This window comes from Hippocampus comes, unplaced genomic scaffold, assembly GCF_001891065.2.
Source record: "Hippocampus comes isolate QL1 unplaced genomic scaffold, H_comes_QL1_v1.1 scaffold335, whole genome shotgun sequence".
NCBI lineage: Eukaryota > Metazoa > Chordata > Actinopteri > Syngnathiformes > Syngnathidae > Hippocampus > Hippocampus comes.
In genome coordinates this window covers 1,300,146-1,319,889 of record NW_017805823.1, presented here as the reverse complement: position 1 = coordinate 1,319,889, position 19,744 = coordinate 1,300,146, and the positions used below count along the sequence as shown (strand labels likewise).

General features: G+C 40.6%; 3 protein-coding genes across 3 annotated transcripts; all 3 read right to left on the bottom strand.

Annotated features, from left to right (window-relative positions):
* Window positions 1–2,756: 2,756 nt before the first annotated feature.
* Window positions 2,757–5,608, bottom strand: hoxa9b (homeobox A9b). Its single transcript, XM_019886159.1, has 2 exons — window positions 4,704–5,608; window positions 2,757–3,507 (listed from the first exon to the last, which is right to left on the bottom strand). Exons 1-2 carry the CDS (start codon window positions 5,209–5,211, stop codon window positions 3,269–3,271), a joined length of 747 nt encoding a protein of 248 aa, XP_019741718.1. The 5' UTR covers window positions 5,212–5,608; the 3' UTR covers window positions 2,757–3,268.
* A 2,843-nt stretch (window positions 5,609–8,451) lies between these two features.
* On the bottom strand, window positions 8,452–11,096 carry hoxa10b (homeobox A10b). Its single transcript, XM_019886306.1, has 2 exons — window positions 9,786–11,096; window positions 8,452–9,030 (listed from the first exon to the last, which is right to left on the bottom strand). Exons 1-2 carry the CDS (start codon window positions 10,546–10,548, stop codon window positions 8,756–8,758), a joined length of 1,038 nt encoding a protein of 345 aa, XP_019741865.1. The 5' UTR covers window positions 10,549–11,096; the 3' UTR covers window positions 8,452–8,755.
* A 2,571-nt stretch (window positions 11,097–13,667) lies between these two features.
* Window positions 13,668–17,717, bottom strand: hoxa11b (homeobox A11b). Its single transcript, XM_019886310.1, has 2 exons — window positions 15,326–17,717; window positions 13,668–13,903 (listed from the first exon to the last, which is right to left on the bottom strand). The coding sequence occupies exons 1-2, from the start codon at window positions 15,888–15,890 to the stop codon at window positions 13,671–13,673; spliced, it is 798 nt and encodes a 265-aa protein (XP_019741869.1). The 5' UTR covers window positions 15,891–17,717; the 3' UTR covers window positions 13,668–13,670.
* Between the last annotated feature and the right edge of the window lie 2,027 nt (window positions 17,718–19,744).

The window sequence follows — 19,744 nt, the reverse complement described above, 5'->3', positions numbered from 1 at the left end:
TAAATGATGAAAATTGAACGTTACCATCACCTCAAGTCATGCTGTAAGTACAGCAGAGAGACTACTGGGAGGGGGTGATAATGAGGTCGGCAAATTTTGACTCCATGTTCATTGCATACGAGTATCAATGTGCTTTATGATTCCCATTTAAAATATCAAATATGTTTGTCTTATTTCTCAGAAATACTGTATACTATCTGGATGTCTTGTGTTAGTCATAACATTCACAGATTTTTAACAATCCCTTGTCCAGGAGGTTGAGTGAACCGTAATTTAATGACACAAATACATGTCATTACATCACATGATTCGTAGTGATTCCCAACCACCAGTGTGACAAGAGAGCGATCTTTGATGTCACTTAGTTGCTCCAAAAATGATTGTTTACTACAAATAATCTGTCTTTTTTCATCTATCTATGCCAGGATGTACAGTGACAAGCAGAACAATTCAATTCTCTTCCACCAGATGGCAAAAGGCACAATGAAGTTGTGCATCCATCTGTTGCCTTCATACAACAGAATGTAAGCTTTGTATTTGTCCAAACAAAGCAGATGTCACATTGACTAAAAACAATTAGGAGTAAATTCAGACCAGATCATCATAACATACTCTTTTTTTTTGATGGCTGGAGATTTTTGTGTTTGGTGTTTTGTCATAGGCTGTGTTCAGAATCATACAGTCATTCCCGAGACCCTATTTGGGATTCTCACTGACTATGATGTAATGACATCATTGCGGTCGCATAATTACCATGGACCATATCACCGTAATCTGATTTTACTTAGAAATAAATCTTGAACACATAAATTAATCTGAATGATATTTTTAAAAAATAAAGTGTGTTTTACGAAACTCATGAAAATAACGCAATACTTCTGGTTGGCTTTCACACTGGCAAGAGATCAAATCATAACACATTTGACCCATTTTTTGTTGTCTGATGATAACAAGTTTGAACTTCTTGGTCATAATTTCAAAAAGTACACTGCTCATTACCAAAAAAAAAAAAAAAAACCATACCTTCACTGACGTATTCAAGTGGCAGCATCATGCTTTGCTGTTGTTTTTCTTCAGCTGGAACCGGGGCCTTTGTGAAAGTTGAGGGAATTATAAACAGTTCCAAATACCAGTCAGTGTTCGCACAAAAGCACATTTATTTGAAGTCAATCAAAGGCACTTTTAAATGAGTTTGAATGTGATCAGTTAATTCTGAACACAGCCGGATCCTGGTTATAAGAGAGTGTGTATACTTACGCAACCACAATATCACCGTTATTTTATTTTTACTTCCCCTCTGAAAATGTGTCTTTTTAATTATTCAATTGAATTGTACAGCTTATAGGTCACGGTAATGGTGTGAAATGTTTTGTAATGATTTAAATTGGCATACCTCTTTCTTTATGTGTTGCAATATTGTCAGTTTATGTTAAATGTTCTGTAAAGCGCTTTGTTACAGTTACAGCTGTTGTGAAAGCACTATATAAATAATTATGTACAGTATTGTATTTATCATGGGCTAATTCCATTTATCATATCATAAAAAACACTTCAAGAGGGGTGCGTGGACTTTTTTATACATTGTGGAGATATAAGTGGCCAACACATCGTTAAATTTTTCTGCATGCGGCCCTCAAATAAAAAGGTTTGCACATCCTTGCTCAAAACGCTCTGAAATGTTTAGACTCCATGATGTCCCCGAAAGAGTCATTCAGCGAAAAAAAAAAAATCAAAACCGTAACCAATCGCAGTGAGCCGCTGCCGCCACCTGCTGGCCGTTTCGACGCAGCGGGACTGAGCACAACCCAAAATATTCGTGCAGAAATGTTGTCTTGTGCTTTTAATTCCGTCGAAAAAATAAATCGCCCACAATTAAAGCCGTACAGCACTGACGTCATATAGTTTACATTAATTTTGGTCAAACATTTAAATGGCGTATACTGAATTTGCTAGGTGTGTGTGTGTGTGTGTGTGTGTGTGTGTGTGTGTGTGTGTGTGTGTGTGTGTGTGTGTGTGTGTGTGTGCGCGTGTGTGTTTAGGTGTGTGTGCTCTCTGCAGCAACAAAACAAAAATAAAATGGGATGGGGAGGAAGAATGTCAGGACGTTACTGCACTCCCAATGTCTAATTGTTAGAAGATGGCTGTAAAGTAATTAGACGGGTCTTCTGATCCCCCCAGTGTGCGTGTGTGTGTGTGTGTGTGTGTGTGTGTGTGTGTGTGTGTGTGTGTGTGTGTGTGTGTGTGTGTGTGTGTGTGTGTGTGTGTGTGTGTATCAGCGGCCTATCTTGCAGCAATCTTCCATATTCGGCCGAGGCTCATTGGAAATGTGTGCTTTACTGCTGTCACACAGTCTCGACATGCTTTGCTCTTTTCACAGCTTATAAACAGGCCACAATGTGATTGCCGCCATTGCGCTTTACGGCGTAAGAGACATCACCGCCGTGGGGCGTTTAAAGGCCCAGACAACAAATAACACGCTAGGATCAAAACAAATTACATTTTACAGATAATTACATTTGTAATAAATTAGTTTCACATGTCCCACATTTTGTATCGTTTCCAGTTATGTCCCTGTAAAATACTCCATCAGAATTGACTACAACCTGTTCATTTTTTGCACTTTAAACAGTTCTGCATCTTTCATTATTATCGTTGTTAGTCTTCTTCTTATTATTATTATTATTATTACTATTATAGAATAGATATTATCTGATTATTGTCCCATTAAATACAGTGGTAAATAAAAAAAATCAACGTTTTTCTTTTTTGATATGTTTTAATACATTCTTTTTTTCAGTTCAGTCACGTAAATATTTATAGAAATAATTAAAATACGTCTTTGGGCGAACAGAACAATACACTATAAGAGCGGTCAATTTTGGTTGACTATTGTACAATACACATTACATTTCCCTACATACTGTCAAAAATGACCACCGACGATTTATTTTGAATGTGCATTTTGCTTTCACAATAAGAGAACATCTAAAAAGCATCTAAAAATAATAATTAATGTAAACATTGCGAATAGGTAGCTGAAAAACATTCAGGTAGTCGATGATTTTTTTTCATGCATTAAAAAAAACACAACAAATCTCCTAGTTCACTTTACAAAACACACATGAGAGAGACGAAATAAACATTCTACATTAGTTAACAACACAAACTTTAGACGACAACGTATGTAACAGTTGAGAATAATAGGGACAGACACCCGTAGGACCCCCACCGACCCCTCTCACAGCTCGAATCAGTATTATTATGCCACTTAACTGTCTCTCCGCCGGTCTTTGTTGTCTTTCTTCATCTTCATCCTGCGGTTCTGGAACCAGATTTTCACTTGTCTCTCGGTCAAATTGAGCAGTCTGGCCACTTCGTATCTGCGGTCCCGAGGAAGGTACATGTTGTACAGAAATTCCTTCTCCAGTTCCAGGATTTGGTGCTTTGTGTAGGGGCAGCGCTTCTTTCTGGTGGGCTTCGCGTGGAGCCAGTTGGACGACGGGTTGTCTGCGTGCACAAGAGATCGAGCTGATGCTCACGTAGCTTTTTATCTTCTTTTCCTCTGAAACGCGCTGCATGTGTGGATTTACTTTTTCTATGAATGGTTCTTGAATATATATATATATATATATATATATATATAATTTTAAATCAAAATTTTTAGGCAGTCATTTCAGAACGTTTTCCACATTTCATTTGTATACATAGATTTTCTTATCTTAATTGGAAGATATTAAGTGTGTTTCCTACCAGACTCTTATTTTGAAACATTTTCTGAGCATGTGAAAAGTATCATTTGAATAAATTTGCCTTGTCGAGACGTTTGGTTCCTTCGAAAAATTATTTTGTATTGTATAAAATAGTAATATGCTCAAAATATATAAAGGTGGTAAAGGTGCTATTGCAACTCAGGTTCCATATGGCACCATTCCACACCAGTGGGGATAAAGGTGATAATTTTATTTAATGATTCTATATGACACCATGGACTTCTTGATATTCCAGAACAATTTATATCTCATTTGGTGCTATAGACCACTGGGTAAGAATAGGTTTTAAAATAGTGGTCAAAGAAACATATTTAGGTACTATTTTGGAGCGCTATAGTTTATGGAGTGTATTGTAAACATGGAATTTAAAAAGCGAGACAGAGAATGATGTGATCCGTTTGATCATCACTAAACACAATGTTACTGGGCCCAACACAAAATTGAGTTGGACCCATTCTGGCCCACGGCCGAAGTTTGGTGACCACTGTGCAATAAGAACGTGCAATGCACTGCAAGTGGTTTTATTTGTGCAAACGCTGCATTGTGTCTGGGATCGCATGCAATATCGTTGGATGTTTATTCAAATGCATTTTAACATTTGTGAGCCATGTGCATGTCCATTTTAACGTTGGGAATCACTACAAAAGATTAATTTTTCACACTTTGTCAATGGGGAATGCGGTGCAGTTTAACACTGCGTCTTTGGGTGATGAATCTGTTGGGAAATGTGCAGCCTTTAACAATCATCGCAGATTACGTGATGCACAGTGTACAAATCATCTAATGGAAAGGCATATAATTGATTTCAATATTGTGTCTGAAGGGAAAACGCCAGTTAGCACGTTCGCTAAAACTGCAGCAAATTTGAGCCAAGGCCTCCGCCAAGCCCCTCTTCACTAAATAATAATAAGACAAAAAGAAGGCATCTCTTACCGGCGTCCATCTCCCTCCTGTCCGCGGCCGAGGGGCTTTCCACGGTCGGCTTGGACGTGGACGTGCTCTCGCAGGGGACCTCCGCCAGGGCCGCGGCGCCCTCCGCGTCAGACAAAAGAGGTGTGTGCGTCTCCAAAGTTGTGCACTCTCCACTTCCAATGAGGGGCTCGGGTTTGATCTCGTAATGCATGGCGGCCGTCGTCGGTAGTCCGGTCAGGCACAAGGGTGCGGACACGGGCTCCAGGGCCCAGGAGCGCGCGAACATGCCATCGCCTTCTCCGCTGCCGGTGTAGTGGTGATGGATGTAAGTCGGGGCGGCGGTGTTGGGCGGGTGCGCCGCGATGGGAGCCCAAGACGCGCCGAAAATAGACGATTTCTGCAAAGGGCAAGCTTCCTGTCCGCCATATTCGGCGAGCATCGCCTGCTCCACCCCTGCGGTTGATGGGAACCTCGCCGGCACATCCTCCTGCAGCTCGGGGACGTCCGCGTAGTAGCTCAGCGTCGACATGGCAACGGCGATAGGAAAAAGAAAAAAAAACCTCCCCTCCCAAAAAAAAGAAGAACCACGCAAATCCTTTTATAATCCCGCAAAGTGGCGCAAGCGGCGTGTCATTGCGTGATATTGCTCCTCGTCGTGCACCCGGCTGGACGCTCAATGCAAGTTGGACGCGGTGAACATTGTCCACGCAAGGATAGGGCGCCCCGAACACGTGACCGTGGGACAGAACAATAAATAATAAATCAGCCTGCTGCTGCTGCTGCTGTGCTGCTGCTGCTCAAGTCAATAGCCAGCCTTTTCACCACCATATTTTAATAGCAAATTCCCTCGCCTTTATTAGGGCTGCCCGCGCTAGTAGTATTCGCTTTTATAAGCAATAAACGTTATGATTTTTGTCAAGAGATCTTTATTTATTAATGGCACGCGCTCGTTGGTGCGCTTGTAACGTTTAAGCCTCCTAGCGAGACGTCCCTGCAAATAAATAGGAGTTCATTAAGATCTAAAAGGGTTATTAATTGGCCTCGGTGAAACACTCACAGGCATTTAAAGGTTATGTGCAAGTTGGTTTGCCACTGGAAACCTCTTTGAAAAAAAAGGAAGTAAGACAAAAAATATTTATGAAGAAAATTCTATACAAAATAAAAACGAAATAATCATTCTGAATGAAAAATTATGTGTAAATACAATAAAACATGGCGTTAAAACCTGTATTTTAAAGTGTTGGATGAAAAATTATGTGTAAATACAATAAAACATGGCGGTAAAACTTGTATTTTAAAGTGTTGGTTTTTTTTGTTATTGCTGTTTTAAATGTGTGCCTTTTTCAAGTGGATATTAAAAATTCTTCAGAAAACAAAATATATATTTTACAAAAATGCTGAGTGTTAAGAATACATTTTGATCGTATAACAAAATGAAAATGATGAGTACTGTGCTTTAAAATGAGCTTTTTTAAAAATGACCAATGTTATAATTCTATTAAAGCCAGCTCGTTCCTGTTTGAAAAAGGCTCTTTTGGATTTATAATCGCAAAACACGTCACGCAGGCTACAGGGCCACTTTCCACGATGCCCAATGCAGGGTTGTTGCTCTCCTTGGGCCCATCCAAAAGAAGCGCACACAGGAAAGTGGGGCGAGGTTATTTGGGTGCCATAACGGCCCCTTTTATCACGGGCAATTGGGGTTGTTTTTCTTAAGGTTACAACCTGGCTGTCTAAGCTAAATATCCCCCAATAAAGCCTGGCCTTTGTGTCCTTTCTGAGGCGCAAAGCAGACGCATCCGGCGTTTCCTACGGCGAGGCAACTGGCAGACTGCAATGATCATAACCGAGGCCTTGTCTGTGCTCTCCTCCTCAACCTGGAACCTTCTTCATTGCAAACAATGCCCATTCATTTGGCTTGTCTTAAATTGCAGACGTGGGGAAAAAATGCTTGCATGGATAAATGGACGTTACGTCGCTCTGCCCAAACCCCCCAGAGAGATCTAATTAATACCGAGCATGGCTTTTACGCACAATAATAAAAGATAATGTGGCGCTTGTGGGAGTATAGTGCGTTTTATTTGCTTGCTGCCAAATTATTGATAAGTACAATTGCTAATGAATAGAAAGTCACTTTTCACAACCTTCGACGAGTTTTTACTGAGGTAATCAAGGCAGTTTCCTGTTGTGGGACGAAAGTCACATATAGCCCAACAACATGAGACTACCTAAACCACTCCAGAGTCCCGCTCTCCTCTTCTGCTGCGACACGACTCGAAAAGATGCACTTCAACATATACTGTAGTGTCCTTCACATTGAGTCAGTGGAAATGACATGCATTTGAGCATTGTGTTGTTATTCAAAATGTTAACAATGGGAATCATTTTTAACATTGAGTCACCGGGAGTAATCATAACAGATGCAGATAAAAATAGTGTCAATGGAATTTAGAAGCATGTCAGCACTGTGACAATAAGAGTTACGATAACAGTATAATTGTGTCATTTACGCATTTCAGCATTGTGTCCGTGGAACTATACCTGATGCATTTTACTATTGTGCTATTAGGAATTACAAAAAAATGATAACATTCTGTCATGGAACGTTATCATAGGCGCAATTTAAATATTTTTTTTGTTGGAAGATACTATGGAAAATGGCTTGGAGTATCTAATCAATCAGAGTTAAAATGCATTTTTACATTGTGACTTTAGGATTGTCATCAAGACAGACCACAAAACGATTGCAACATTTTGTCACTTCGCTTATCAGAACATACACCTTAACATGCAGGAGTCAGGAGGAATTAAAATGCATTTTTTCTACTGTGTCATTGGCAATTACTTTAACACAAGCATTTGCATCGTGGCGCCATAAAAGTCGATCTGTGATAGTTTCCATAACATGCATTTTAACATGGAATCATTGGGAATTAAAATGTATTTTAACATTGTGCCAAGATAGATTTTAACATTGCGTCAGTGGAGTTGGTAACTACAACATACGGGCTTGAACAGTGTGGAATGAAAACGCATTTTAACATTCTGTTATTGGAAGTTATTACAACAAATGCGTTTTAACAATGTGCCATCCGGAATTACAGTTGTGTGCATATACGTTTACATACTCTCGTGGCAAAATGTTCAAGATCTGCACCGTTCTTGACCGAAAACATATATGAGAAAAAAAAACACATTTTATTTTCAAGTTAAATCAACTTTAACTAAAAGACATCGCAAATAAACACAATCATAAAACAAAACGTAGCTATAAAGAACATAATGAGATAGTCCCCGTTTAGTCTTTCGTCATCTTTCGCTTAAAAAAAAAGAATATTATTAATTCACAAATTCTGACAAGATATGAAAACGAATGAGCACAGCTGTACTGAATTTTAACATTCACTGGGGAGTTACCATAACATGCATGTTAACACTGTGTCAATGGGAAGTAAAATGTTTTTAAACAGTGTCACCGGGAGTCACAAAAACAAATGTAGTGCAATAATAATAATAATAACAATAATAATAATAATAATAATAATAATAATAATAATAATAATAATAATAACATGACGGAATTTTGTCATAAGCAATTGGAGTTCATTTTAAGATTGTGCCTTTAGGAGTTATGAAAGACGGATGTGAAGATTTTGTCATTGCGAATTTGGTGCAGTTCAACATTGTGTTATTGGCGAACACAAATTTCCCAAAATGTGCATGAGCCCAAAACTGTCATTGATACAGCGTGTAAAATAAAGAGTTAACATTTACAAGGATTGTTTTTATTATTATTATTACGTTGACCAGCAAAAGTGTGCAAATACACATTCATTTCTTACTGTAACACTGAGGAGGTATACATGCACGTAGCAATGCTTTCACTTTACATTATGTACATACATTGCGTTCACATTCTGAACATTTCAAACACACCGGTTACAAATGTCATTTATATAAATACACATCCACGACGATAAAAAGCGGAAAGAATAACATTCAATAAGTTAGCCTAGCACAGAAGGTCCGGTTCTTCTCACCGTCGGCTGCGATGGGGATGAGTCCGCTAAGTCTCAGGAGAAAGCGAAGTTTCCGGACAGCTCCCGGATCCTGTTCTCCCGGCTCATTTTTTTCAATTTCATCCTCCTGTTCTGGAACCAAATTTTCACTTGCCTGTCGGTGAGGTGCACACTGCGGCTGATCTCCAAGCGCCGCTCCCTGGTCAGGTACATGTTGAACAGAAACTCCTTCTCCAGCTCCAGAGTTTGGTGCTTAGTGTAGGGACAGCGCTTTTTTCTGCCACTCTTGGCGGTCAGCCAGTTCGCCGGACTCTCTATTTTGCCAGCATCTGGGAAATAAAATGTACGAAGCGACGTGAGGCAACAGGTGTGGACGACCACATTATAAACGCGTCTTTTTACATAAGAAAGGCGCATACATCCGTGCATTTGTGATGTATTTTCCTGACGTCATTCTTGTACTCATATGCTCCGGCATATAAACATTGGATGAATGTGGTCTTAATGCACAAAAATCCTACTCGGACTAAATATATGTATTACAACTTATAATGCTTTGCACGCACACTAATGATGATTGTATCATTTTGAATCTGTCTGCATGGAAAGGAACCACGGATCCAAAGCATACCACATCATATACGTTAACACACCCTTGCACTTGCAGGTGCAAATGTCTCTTCCGCGCAAACTTTCTCCAGAATACGCACATGCATGCAAACATTTCTTTCATTAACACATACAACATAAGAGGCCCCTTCCGCGTATTCTGCATCCATGAAATAGACCAAGCCGGGTCACAAGACGAATGTGATACAACAGGATTTTTTGTGTCTGTTTAGCTGTCTTGTGAGTGTTGCAAAAACGTGACTAGTTCAGATACTATTGTAGCACAAAAACCCATTAAAGCTTGACGCACAACGTGTTCACGGTCTGATAACTGTCCCATTGTGGTATTCTGTATTTACTTACTGTTCTGCGGGCAAGACCACACGCTTCTACGGCTTCCGTTCTTTCACGGAAATACATATTCCTTTCATAAATAATCCAGACAATGCACATGTCTTTTGTCAGCGCAATGCACCTTTTAATGGCTTTTCTTCACAGTCCACGTCGCATGCATCCGCAGGCTCCGGGGACGACGACTCATCGGAGGACAGCCGGCTGTCCTCCTCTCTGGCCGGGACGCAGGGCTCGGAGGCGGGCGCATCCTCGTGGCTCTCCCGCTGCCTGGAGGAAGCGGCCGGAGCGGGTGGAGCCAGCTGCGCGGGCGCACGGGGAGGTCGCTGCGGAGGGAAGTCATTCACGCTCGGCTGGGCTTGGTGGTAAAGCCTGGAGGAGGCGTAGGTCTGCGACAAGCGGAAGTAGCCGGGAACCGGCACAGTGCTGCCGCCTGTGGGCGGACACGACGCTCCGGAAAAGGAGATCTCCTCCACCGTGGCTCCTTTGGGGCATTTATCAGATTCGTAGAGGCAATAGGCGTTCTCCTCCTTTATCGCGGCGGAGAAGGAGCACTGCTGGGTCAGATGTTGGCCGCCGGGCTGCTCCACCCTGCAGGAGCGAGACGCCTCCAGCCATGTCTCCATGCCCGGAGCATAGGGTGCGGAAGGCGGGATGCCAGTCGGTGCGCTCACCTCGGTTCGCTTCGCGATTCCCGGGAAGCAAGAGGAGCCAGCGGGGAGTCCATAGGAGTATTCCGGGGGTAAATACACGCCGTTGCTGTGGTAATACGAGCCGGCATCGCCCCTGACGTTGATTAGCGAATCCACAAAAAACGGATTGGCAGCCTGGTTGTTGGGGCATGTCATGGCTGTGCTAGGGTGAAGATCGCCCATTCTGTCCAACATTTCTTGTGCAAAACATTTCTGAATAATTAGCGATACTCACGCTTCTCACTGTAGCCCGCAGCCAATTAAAAGAGCAGGCGGCTGCAGACTCCTCCCAGTCCGACCAGACTGCTCCACTGTGTCGTATATTTCGCTTTAGGTTAAGTCAAGAAAATTGCACAAAAAAGGGGGGTATTGCACATGCACAGGGGATTGTGGGTAAAATATCATTTGAAAGAGGGGGAGTTTGAATCGTGAGCAAATCGTCCATGCATGCAAGCCAAAGCAGAGTTGAACAAGTGAGGCAGCTGAAAGCTGCAAACAGTCTTGTACATTGCATTGCTTTATGGTCGCTTTTACTGCATTGTAAAAAAAAAAAAAAAGGTGCAGTAAAGGTGCATCACGGTGCATCATAGTTCCAAAAGGTCCTAGCTCACTGTCTTCCAGAGGGACCCTTGACCCCTATTGTGCCGCGCTCATCATTTCTGACGCTTCCACTGTTACATTTGGCCAAACCAAGCTTTCAACGTGTTTATTTTTAATGGATGAAAATGAGTTGTTCAATGCCTATAAGGCTTGATGATCGAAGATTGAAGATAGAAGATTGAAGATAGAAGATAGAAGATAGAAGATTGAAGATTGAAGGTTGAAGGTTGCAAATAGCCTACAAATTATTCTTTAGAACATTCTTAAATATACACAGTGAATTATTATGAAACATACTTCAGAAAAATATTTTACCACTTCAGTTTGGATTTTGTTGTTGTTTGTTTTTATTTAACCATCTAGTTAACTTTACTCGTCATGAATAGTTTGTATAACACCATTGTAATTAATAGTTTATTTGTGAAAAGACGGCGGTCGTAGTAAAGCGTGGATTCAAAATACTAATTTAAGTTGAATTCGATTTGCGTGCATACGATTGAAGAAAATACTCCGAAAAACCTAAACGAAATGTGACTTCCGTTGAATTTATTTTTATGAAATAAAACGGCGGTAATAATTTACAATTATATGGATTTTGGTTTAATACGATTTATTCCATTACATAACATTATATACTAAATCGTTTACATCGTTTTAGGGGACACCAAATTTGAAAATTTAAACAAGGGAAGAAACGTCGTTAAAACTTTACAAATTAGCGAAATATCCGAAATTTCTTGTGATAATTTGACTGAAGACAGAAGAGAGAACTATCTCATTATATCTTTTTCTTTTATGTTATATTTTGCACTCCGAAGACAGATGTAGCGGGACGCTTTCGACACGCTTGTGGAAAAGCGGTTCGGATAATGGAAATATTGTGTTATTCTGAAATGCCTCGTTGTTTAATTTAAACCTATTAAAAAATAATCAAATACATTTTTGTTTTTAGTACACGTTTTAGTAAAAATTCTACCATAGCATACAAAATTCTGAGCATATTTAAACCAAATGTGTGCACTGTCGCTTGCATACATCAAATCATTTTTATCGGGAGTTGTCAAAGCGTCATCTGTGATGTATGCTTATCTTTTGATGTAATCTCTCATTTTGTTCTTTTGAGTCATTACACCTCTGTTAATAAATTTGACTTGAGTTGCCACGCAAATAAATGTCAACAGACACACATCATAATGATAACATCGTATGATAACTTACCAGCATCACGGAAAATCATCACTACAAACCCAATGTGCCGCTATTTGTTTTTTTGCGGGTGGGTTTTTACGTGAAAAGTGGATGCCGTTAGGGAGGTCATGACTTTTGCACAATCTTGAGCCACAAACGGCATGTTGCAATTAGCCCAAGAATACTTTTATTGCATGATAACATTCTCCACGGAGTTGAGTGCCTCCATTGTGTTTTTCAAGAAAAATTAAGAGAACAAAAAAATATGCCAAAAAAAATCCCACATCATTATCATATGTGCTTACCTGAAGGAGTGAACCCCTGAGCCGGTGTCTTTAATCTGAAATAATCAACTAACGGCATTGACATTGATCGACGGAGCGCCCTCCGGTGGGAGAAAATAGCAAGGCCTTGCACTGCACCACAACACCAGCAACAAGGCTGGGGGGTGGAGTGGGTGGTGGAAAAAAAAAAGAAACAATCCAGAATACTCCTGCAACAGTCTGGCGTGCCGATGCTGCACCAAGAAGAGCCGCAGCCTTCAACGGTGCAGCACCTCTTGTTTTGCAAGCCTCCTTCCAGTCGCAGTTAATAACCTTGGTTCTCAGACGCTTTATTGCACTCCACTCCAAATGCTCCAGACGAGTCCGGCTTTTTATGGCCAAGTTACTGGAGCAACTGGGAGGATGTGCAGCAATCAAAGCGGAATTCCAGGGACTCTCACAGGATGTACGGTATAGGGAAGCCATATTATCTTATGGCAGGTCATTCAAGCTCCTCTTAGAAGCCTGGTTCAGTCCGGTTCTTCGGCAAAGACGAACTTTTGTCTCATCAAATGTAGATTTTTACCTCCATTCAATCGTTCTACAAGACGCCGTGAGTGCCAACACATCGTGTTTTGATGAAGAAACAGAAGAAATTAGATCATAATACAAAATGAATATTAAGATGGCAACTTCCAAAATCACACAAACAGACTTTCCATTCATCACAAGAACGTGGGGGATTTTTTTCTGTCCACTAACAGGCATGTCAGGTCAGAAATCAGCCTACAGGAAACGACTGAGCTCTTTGTAATGGATATCAAATTAAAAGCCACAGCAGATCCTGTTACTGAGGCTCGGGAGAAGAGGCATTTTGCATATGAACTATACGTGCCGCAATATAAAACAAAAATAAAGGGTTTAGTTTCACTGCAGGGATTTCTTTTTTATATTACCGGTTTATAGTTCGGTCAAGTAGATGCTAAATATGGCTGTATGTGTCGCAGCTGCAGGCTAAAACATAAACAGCACACAAAAATCACCTCCAGCCATCGAAATATATATATCACAATCTGTGCATGCGTGCGAACATGTAAACATGTAAATATGAGCATACAAATTGGGGGTAGAACATAAGAGCATTTTTGTCACAATAATAATAATAATAATAATAATAATAATAGAGAAAGGGACGTTTCATAACATATCATTTATCTGAGTTCCCAACGGCATCCAGGTGTTTGACGTGTATAAAGTCCATGTTTTTTATAGCAGAGGGTTGCTGGTGTAGTACTGTAAACGGTCCCTGTTGAGTTTCTTCTCCTTCATCCTCCTGTTCTGAAACCAGATTTTCACCTGTCGGTCAGTCAAGTTGAGCATCCGGGAAAGCTGCAGCCGCTTCTCCTTGTTGATGTACACGCTGAAGAAGAATTCCCTCTCCAGCTCCCTGATTTGATACTTGGAGTATGGACATCTCTTCTTGCGCGTCTTCTGGTCACCTAATCGCAATCATAAAGATGATTTCAATGCCATATTTACAGAGGGCAGGATGGGAGGATTACGCACAGTGAGCTCAGGGTGCGAGTGTCGCCCTCCTCTCGGGGCCTTTGCGCATAAACACTATGATGGAATAAAAATCATTTTTAAACAATCATGTTGAGTCAAAAGGACTTTTAGACGTGAATCGGAGGCAGTATGGTATCAAGTGGCGTTTTTATAGTCCGCTTTAGGTTTCACTGGGCTGCGCGTAAAGTGTTGTATATAGGCTCATGTTAGTGAGGCCAGCTGCATATTAAATCCCTCGAAATCCAGTAAATTTGTACACACATTGCTCATTAAGTTATAAGCAGCTCTTAAAGGCGGAGGCTTGAAAGATGGATTTAACGCCTTGCTTTTCAAATTGTTGATATGGAAAGCGGGGGAGGAGGGGTCAAGTTTGAAAGTGAGCTCTTTGTTTAGGTGGCTAATTAGCAGCTACAAAAGAATGATTTTAAAGAAAAGTAAGCACATCGGGAAGGGAACTTAAAGATCTGGGTTTATTTGTGAGTAAAATTGATGGTTAAAATGTTCATTTGTACATAAAATACGACTGAAAACTACATAAAACACGATGGTCGCTAGTTTTCATACTGGTGATAATGAGATAAAAAAAAGTGGGCATGGAGGAAAAAAAGTGAAACCGAATGTTGGGCTGTTGATTAAGAGTTCGAAACGCAGAATGAGAAAGTGTTCCTCCGTTTTTAGAGTGGACATTGTATTTTAAAAACTGGTCAATTTACAGTTAGTTCAAATTTCAGTTGTACAATGATTTTGAAAACGACCCCAAATGTACAACGCGCTAGGCTGGGAAAAACGCTTATTTACATACAGTAAATTGTAACTATAGTTTTAAAGTAGAATTTACTTGTGTTTTTTTTTCGAATTATTGATCATCAAAGCAGTGAAACTCTATTGGCGGTTAAAGTTAACGACGTTTCGGTTATTGTTTCGTGTGCTATAGATACCTAGTGTGACCGAGTGCTTTTGAAATAGTTGACACTCACACCACAAAAATGGGGGGGGGGGGCGAAGGTGGGGATTATTGACAAAGTGACTTAGTGTTTGTTGTTTATTAATATTTAGGCGTTGGGTTGGTGGGAAAGTGTAAATGTGTTCATTTAAGGTCAACTTTCTGCAAAGAGTCGGAGATAAAAAGCTTTCAAAGTCGAATATGATTCAAAATGGGAATATGTATCTTGACTTTAAACTCCTCACGGCCAATTTCAAGCCCAAGCCCGTGATCTTGTCGTTTGTAACATACTTTTTTGTCGTGTTAAATCTCGTGCCCCCCCCAACCCCAATAAACCTTAAGAACCATAAACCTTAAAAAGAGCATATAAAACGTCTTTTAAGAGTATACAGAAAGTGACGGCCGTACTCACTGCCGCCCTTTGCGCTCCTGTCTTCGCCGAGGCCGGGGGACGATTTGGGGCTGCAGCTCTCCGCCGTGTCCGAGCCCGGAGCTTGAGGAGCTGGCGCGGGGCTGGACTTGACCGCGCAAAGCCTGTCCTGGCCAGGCGCGGCAGCTCCGTGTTCCTGGCCGACGAAGGCCGAGTCGAAGAACTGGTCGAAAGCCTGCGGTAGGACGCCGTTCCTGGCCGCGCCGCCGTGGAAGCCTCCCGGCGCGTTGGCGGAGCCCGAAGAGCAGACGCCTTTCGCCTGAGCGTCAACCCCGCGGGGGGTCGGGCCGGTCCAGCCGTCGTCCGCGTAGCAGTGCGCTAGATTCCCCCTGCCGTGGTGCCATTTCGCCGCGCTGTCCACAGCAAAGTCTCTGAATGCCACGTCTCTCACGGATGGAACCTGAGGAAGGGCCGACGACTGGTACGAGTAAGCCACCGGGCAGGAAGGCTGACCCTGGGCCAGATAGTGCGGAAGAGCCGTGAAATCCGCTCCAGGGACGTAGTAAGTGCAGCTGGGTAGATACATATTGGAAGCATCCAAATCCATACTCTTGTCCTCTTTCAGCACGGGGTCATCCTGCTGACTGAGTGAGCTGCAGTGACTTTAGTGAGGCGCGCTGAGCCCTGCACGTCGTGAGCTGACGTGCGTGAGTGAGGTCCATGTCGATTCCGAGCCATGTGACCACTGGCACTACATGACACACGCCTCAATGGGCCCGCAGCAGCTTGTGAGTCAATATGGCTCGCCGCTATAAAGTCAACCTTTGGCTGCACGGCCAGAGGAAAAATTCACGGGGAGGAGGGGAATATTGCATCTCTTCAACGCGAGCTATTTTCACAGTACTTGACTATCTTTGAACACTGCTTTCGCTTTTCTCCAACTCGAACCCGCTCATTGGAGGTATGAGGTCATACGTTAACAAGATAGGAATCTGCCTCATCAATGTTCACGACTTTTTCATTTTTAATTCAGATTTTTAATAGTCAAATCTTTTTATTTTTCAACGCTACTAAAATTCAAAGCAACAGATTTGAGGACATTTTAGAAGTAGGTCTGTTGCTTATCGTTAGCCTGAATTGCCAAAGTCAATTTTTACTCACTGTCACAATATGAATAAAAATTACCTGCGTGTTTGCTAAAAGTGATGTTTCTTTCACTTTATGTCCTATGGTAATCTGTGAAGGTTAAATGCAGGTAACTGGATCTTTTTGTTAGTTGAATCTGTCGTGTTAGCTTTTTTTTAATGTAATTGTTTCCCCCAAAACGTTACAAAAATTCTTCATGCTATTAGACGAACGTTATACAGGTGTTAATTAATAAAAATGTCCTAGTGATTGTATTCGAATTTTATAACCTGCAAACGTTGAAACTAATATGTGCAGTTTTCAAACCCCGGTTGGTGAATCAAGTTTAGAATTATTAACGAAATGCTGGCGGACAAACATAATTCCCAAGACATATATTTGTGGGAATTTAGATGGGCAAACTGGGCCCCAATATGCAAAATAGGTACTTTTACATTAGCGGTTAATAAACGGCATGGAAATTGCTTATTATTCGTTTGTTAACACTCCATTAACAGTTACAGTGATGTGCTGTTTGCTAAATAGTGAGCCCAGGACAGATAACAAAAACGTAGCAGTCCACCCTTAACTGCCACATAGTGATCTTACACCACAATTTATGACCGATAATTAATGGCTTAGAAACTCCATATAGTATCAGTTGTAAACAAACTAGAGCGTCGGATAGGCTTTTTGGAATGCGGTTCCCAAAGTTCTCCGATATTTGCGTCGTTTTAAAAAGGCCAATTAGACTTGAAACCAACACTGAAAGATCATATTTCATTTTCTCCACGACACTGCACCGCAAATCATACCACTGCTGGTTAAGCTGTTTAAGCTATGGAAATCTGCACAGGAATACCCAGTGAATACCCTGTCATTTTAAAATTTGATTTGCTTTTAAAAACAAACATCACATACATTTTTTACGTGGTGTATGTACAAATGAGCCTCTCAAATTTGTCAAAAGGGCAATTGAAAAACAGGTGCGTCGCACCCTGCCCCCTTGAAAAAAAAAAAAAAAAAACTAAAGTGGGTCCCTAGTGTAATGCGAGACCCTATACGCCAAAAATAAATCAAGACAGAAATGTCAAAAAGGGCCACGATGACGATGGAAATGGAAATGGAGTCGTTCATTCGGGACAGGAAGCATCAGAAAACAATGTTGTCCAATTGTGTTGTGGAATCATAAAGTGAAGTTGCCCAAGAATAGTTGTACAGAGACTGTGCAAAAAATACACATTATAAGAAAGCCATCTACTGTATGACACATTACGCCTCTACGATATTGCCACATTCCTTTTAAAAACAACTGTCAAGAAGTGTATTAAACATATTCAAATATAACATGTAAAAAAACAATAACAGCAAAATAGTATCAAAGTTAGTAAAAAAAAAAAAAAACCCTAAAATAAACATGTTTAAAAAATGAACTGCAGTACCTCCTCTGTCTCTAACTGGAGAAGATCAACCAACTGAATTTAACAACACACTTATGAATGATCTTTGTGTTTTTGTTTCGCAAGATAATCTCAATTGTTTGCAGGTGTCATTGGGATGTTTTCAACTGAAAAAGTGTCTGGTAGCGCTTTCAACTGTGAAGGAAGACTCCACTGTTTTAAGAATTTCCAAAGCTCCAATGGCATGCAAATATATGATGTGGTAGCATATGCTTTGAATCGAACAGATCCATGAGTGTTGAAACCTTTTTCATTGCGGGCTACAGTGCAGTTTTGGCTGCCCTCAGAGGCATTTATAATTGAAACCATTGGGTGCACTTGAATCCATAATTCTGCAGTGGATTATTGTTTTTTTTTTAATTTTTAGCAACAGATCGATGGATTACTTGTTGTGAAATCAGTTGTCAGTTAAAATAAATAACATAGTTATAAGCATGTTATCAACTTCACAAGTATTGTACAAGTAATAGTTTTTTAAGGAGTTTTACCACTAAAATTGTGAAATCAAATCATGCTGCAATGTAAAAAAAAACATTTTTCTGTTGTTGTTTTTGTTCTTTTGAAATGTGTCAGTGAGAAAGTTGAAAAGAAAGATGTGTCCTATTACCATGCGTTTAAACGTGATTGGTTTATTCTGAACACAGCCACACCCCCAGTTCTAACTGGGTGTGCACACTTATGCAACAACCTTTGTTGTTTATTGGACTTTCCCTTTCAAAAATATATAGTTCTTTCCAATTAAGTTGCATATGTTCTAGGTGAAATTATTGGTGGGCAAAGTTTTACATTTTGTATCTTGGTCTCAAACGGGTGTGTAGACTTCTTATATCCACTATATTTTGTGTGCACTTAACTGGCCTTCATATGACAAAAAAAGTCAATGCTTTTGTTCAGAAAAGTCTTTGCAGAAAAAATGTCGGAGGCCTCCAGAGGATGTACACACCTTAGTGATCACACTTTATAAGAAGTACACGTTGCGCATTATTTTTTTCCCCTTCCTCCATTGCCAAACTCCCGATACTGACCCGGCCTAAAGAACAGTGAAAACATAAATGGCATGTGGTGTTTTTCCACATCGACAGTCCAACCCCACCCGCACTTGATGCATTTTCTGCCTCTGGCTTCAGTGACACATGAAATAAGTGAAGCCCGAAAGATGAGGTTACTATGGCAACGGGGGAAAACAGGAGTATACATGTCTCGTTATGCTTCCAAACTCTTAAATATAATGTTAGTACGCCACAGTTTTAAACATTTGAAAGCTGTGTATACTTTGTGTCACGTATTTTCCCCCAAAAAACTGATGTGGTATGCTTTGGATCAGGGAGAGATAGTTAATCGTGGTGCAAAGCATGCTGGTTGGTTGTTGACTTTCTAGACACTAAAAGATAATCACCTCACTGTAAATAAAAGCACAACTTGTATTTCTTTGGGGCGGAAATAGTCATTTAAATTGGAGCAATTTTACATGATGAACATTTACGTCAACAATAATGAGCACAACAAAAAAGCAAGCAAAACAATTTGCTGGAGTTGTTTCTACTTACCTATTTAAGTTCGGGACAATACAATTGACAATTAGCTGTGCAAACACTTCACTTCTGCGTTCTGAAATGCGAGAAAGCTAATTTTTATGAAAGTAAAACTTTAAATATTTTGTAGAATTGCCCAACGAACTTTGTTGCCTTGAAATTTGGAGTTGACCCAATTTTTTTTTTTACAGTGTTGTATTTATTAATAACCGTTTGAATTTTAAATATGCCCTGCACCATTTTAAGTGATGAAAAAATAAATTATATTCATAGATCATACACTTCATGAGCCATTTATTCTGATTGCTGCTGATGAAAACGCTGTCAAAGTATGTTTCCATCCA

Bases quoted from the DNA above. Each gene is read 5' to 3' on its own strand.
- hoxa9b (XM_019886159.1), bottom strand. From the start codon at position 5,211: ATGTCGACGCTGAGCTACTACGCGGACGTCCCCGAGCTGCAGGAGGAT. The intron at 3,508-4,703 runs GTAAGAGATGCC...TTGTGCACGCAG, and splicing joins CAGGAGGGAGATGGACGCCG to ACAACCCGTCGTCCAACTGG.
- hoxa10b (XM_019886306.1), bottom strand. From the start codon at position 10,548: ATGTTGGACAGAATGGGCGATCTTCACCCTAGCACAGCCATGACATGC. The intron at 9,031-9,785 runs GTGCATTGCGCT...TTTATTTCCCAG, and splicing joins TGAAGAAAAGCCATTAAAAG to ATGCTGGCAAAATAGAGAGT.
- hoxa11b (XM_019886310.1), bottom strand. From the start codon at position 15,890: ATGGATTTGGATGCTTCCAATATGTATCTACCCAGCTGCACTTACTAC. The intron at 13,904-15,325 runs GTGAGTACGGCC...GATTGCGATTAG, and splicing joins CAGGAGCGCAAAGGGCGGCA to GTGACCAGAAGACGCGCAAG.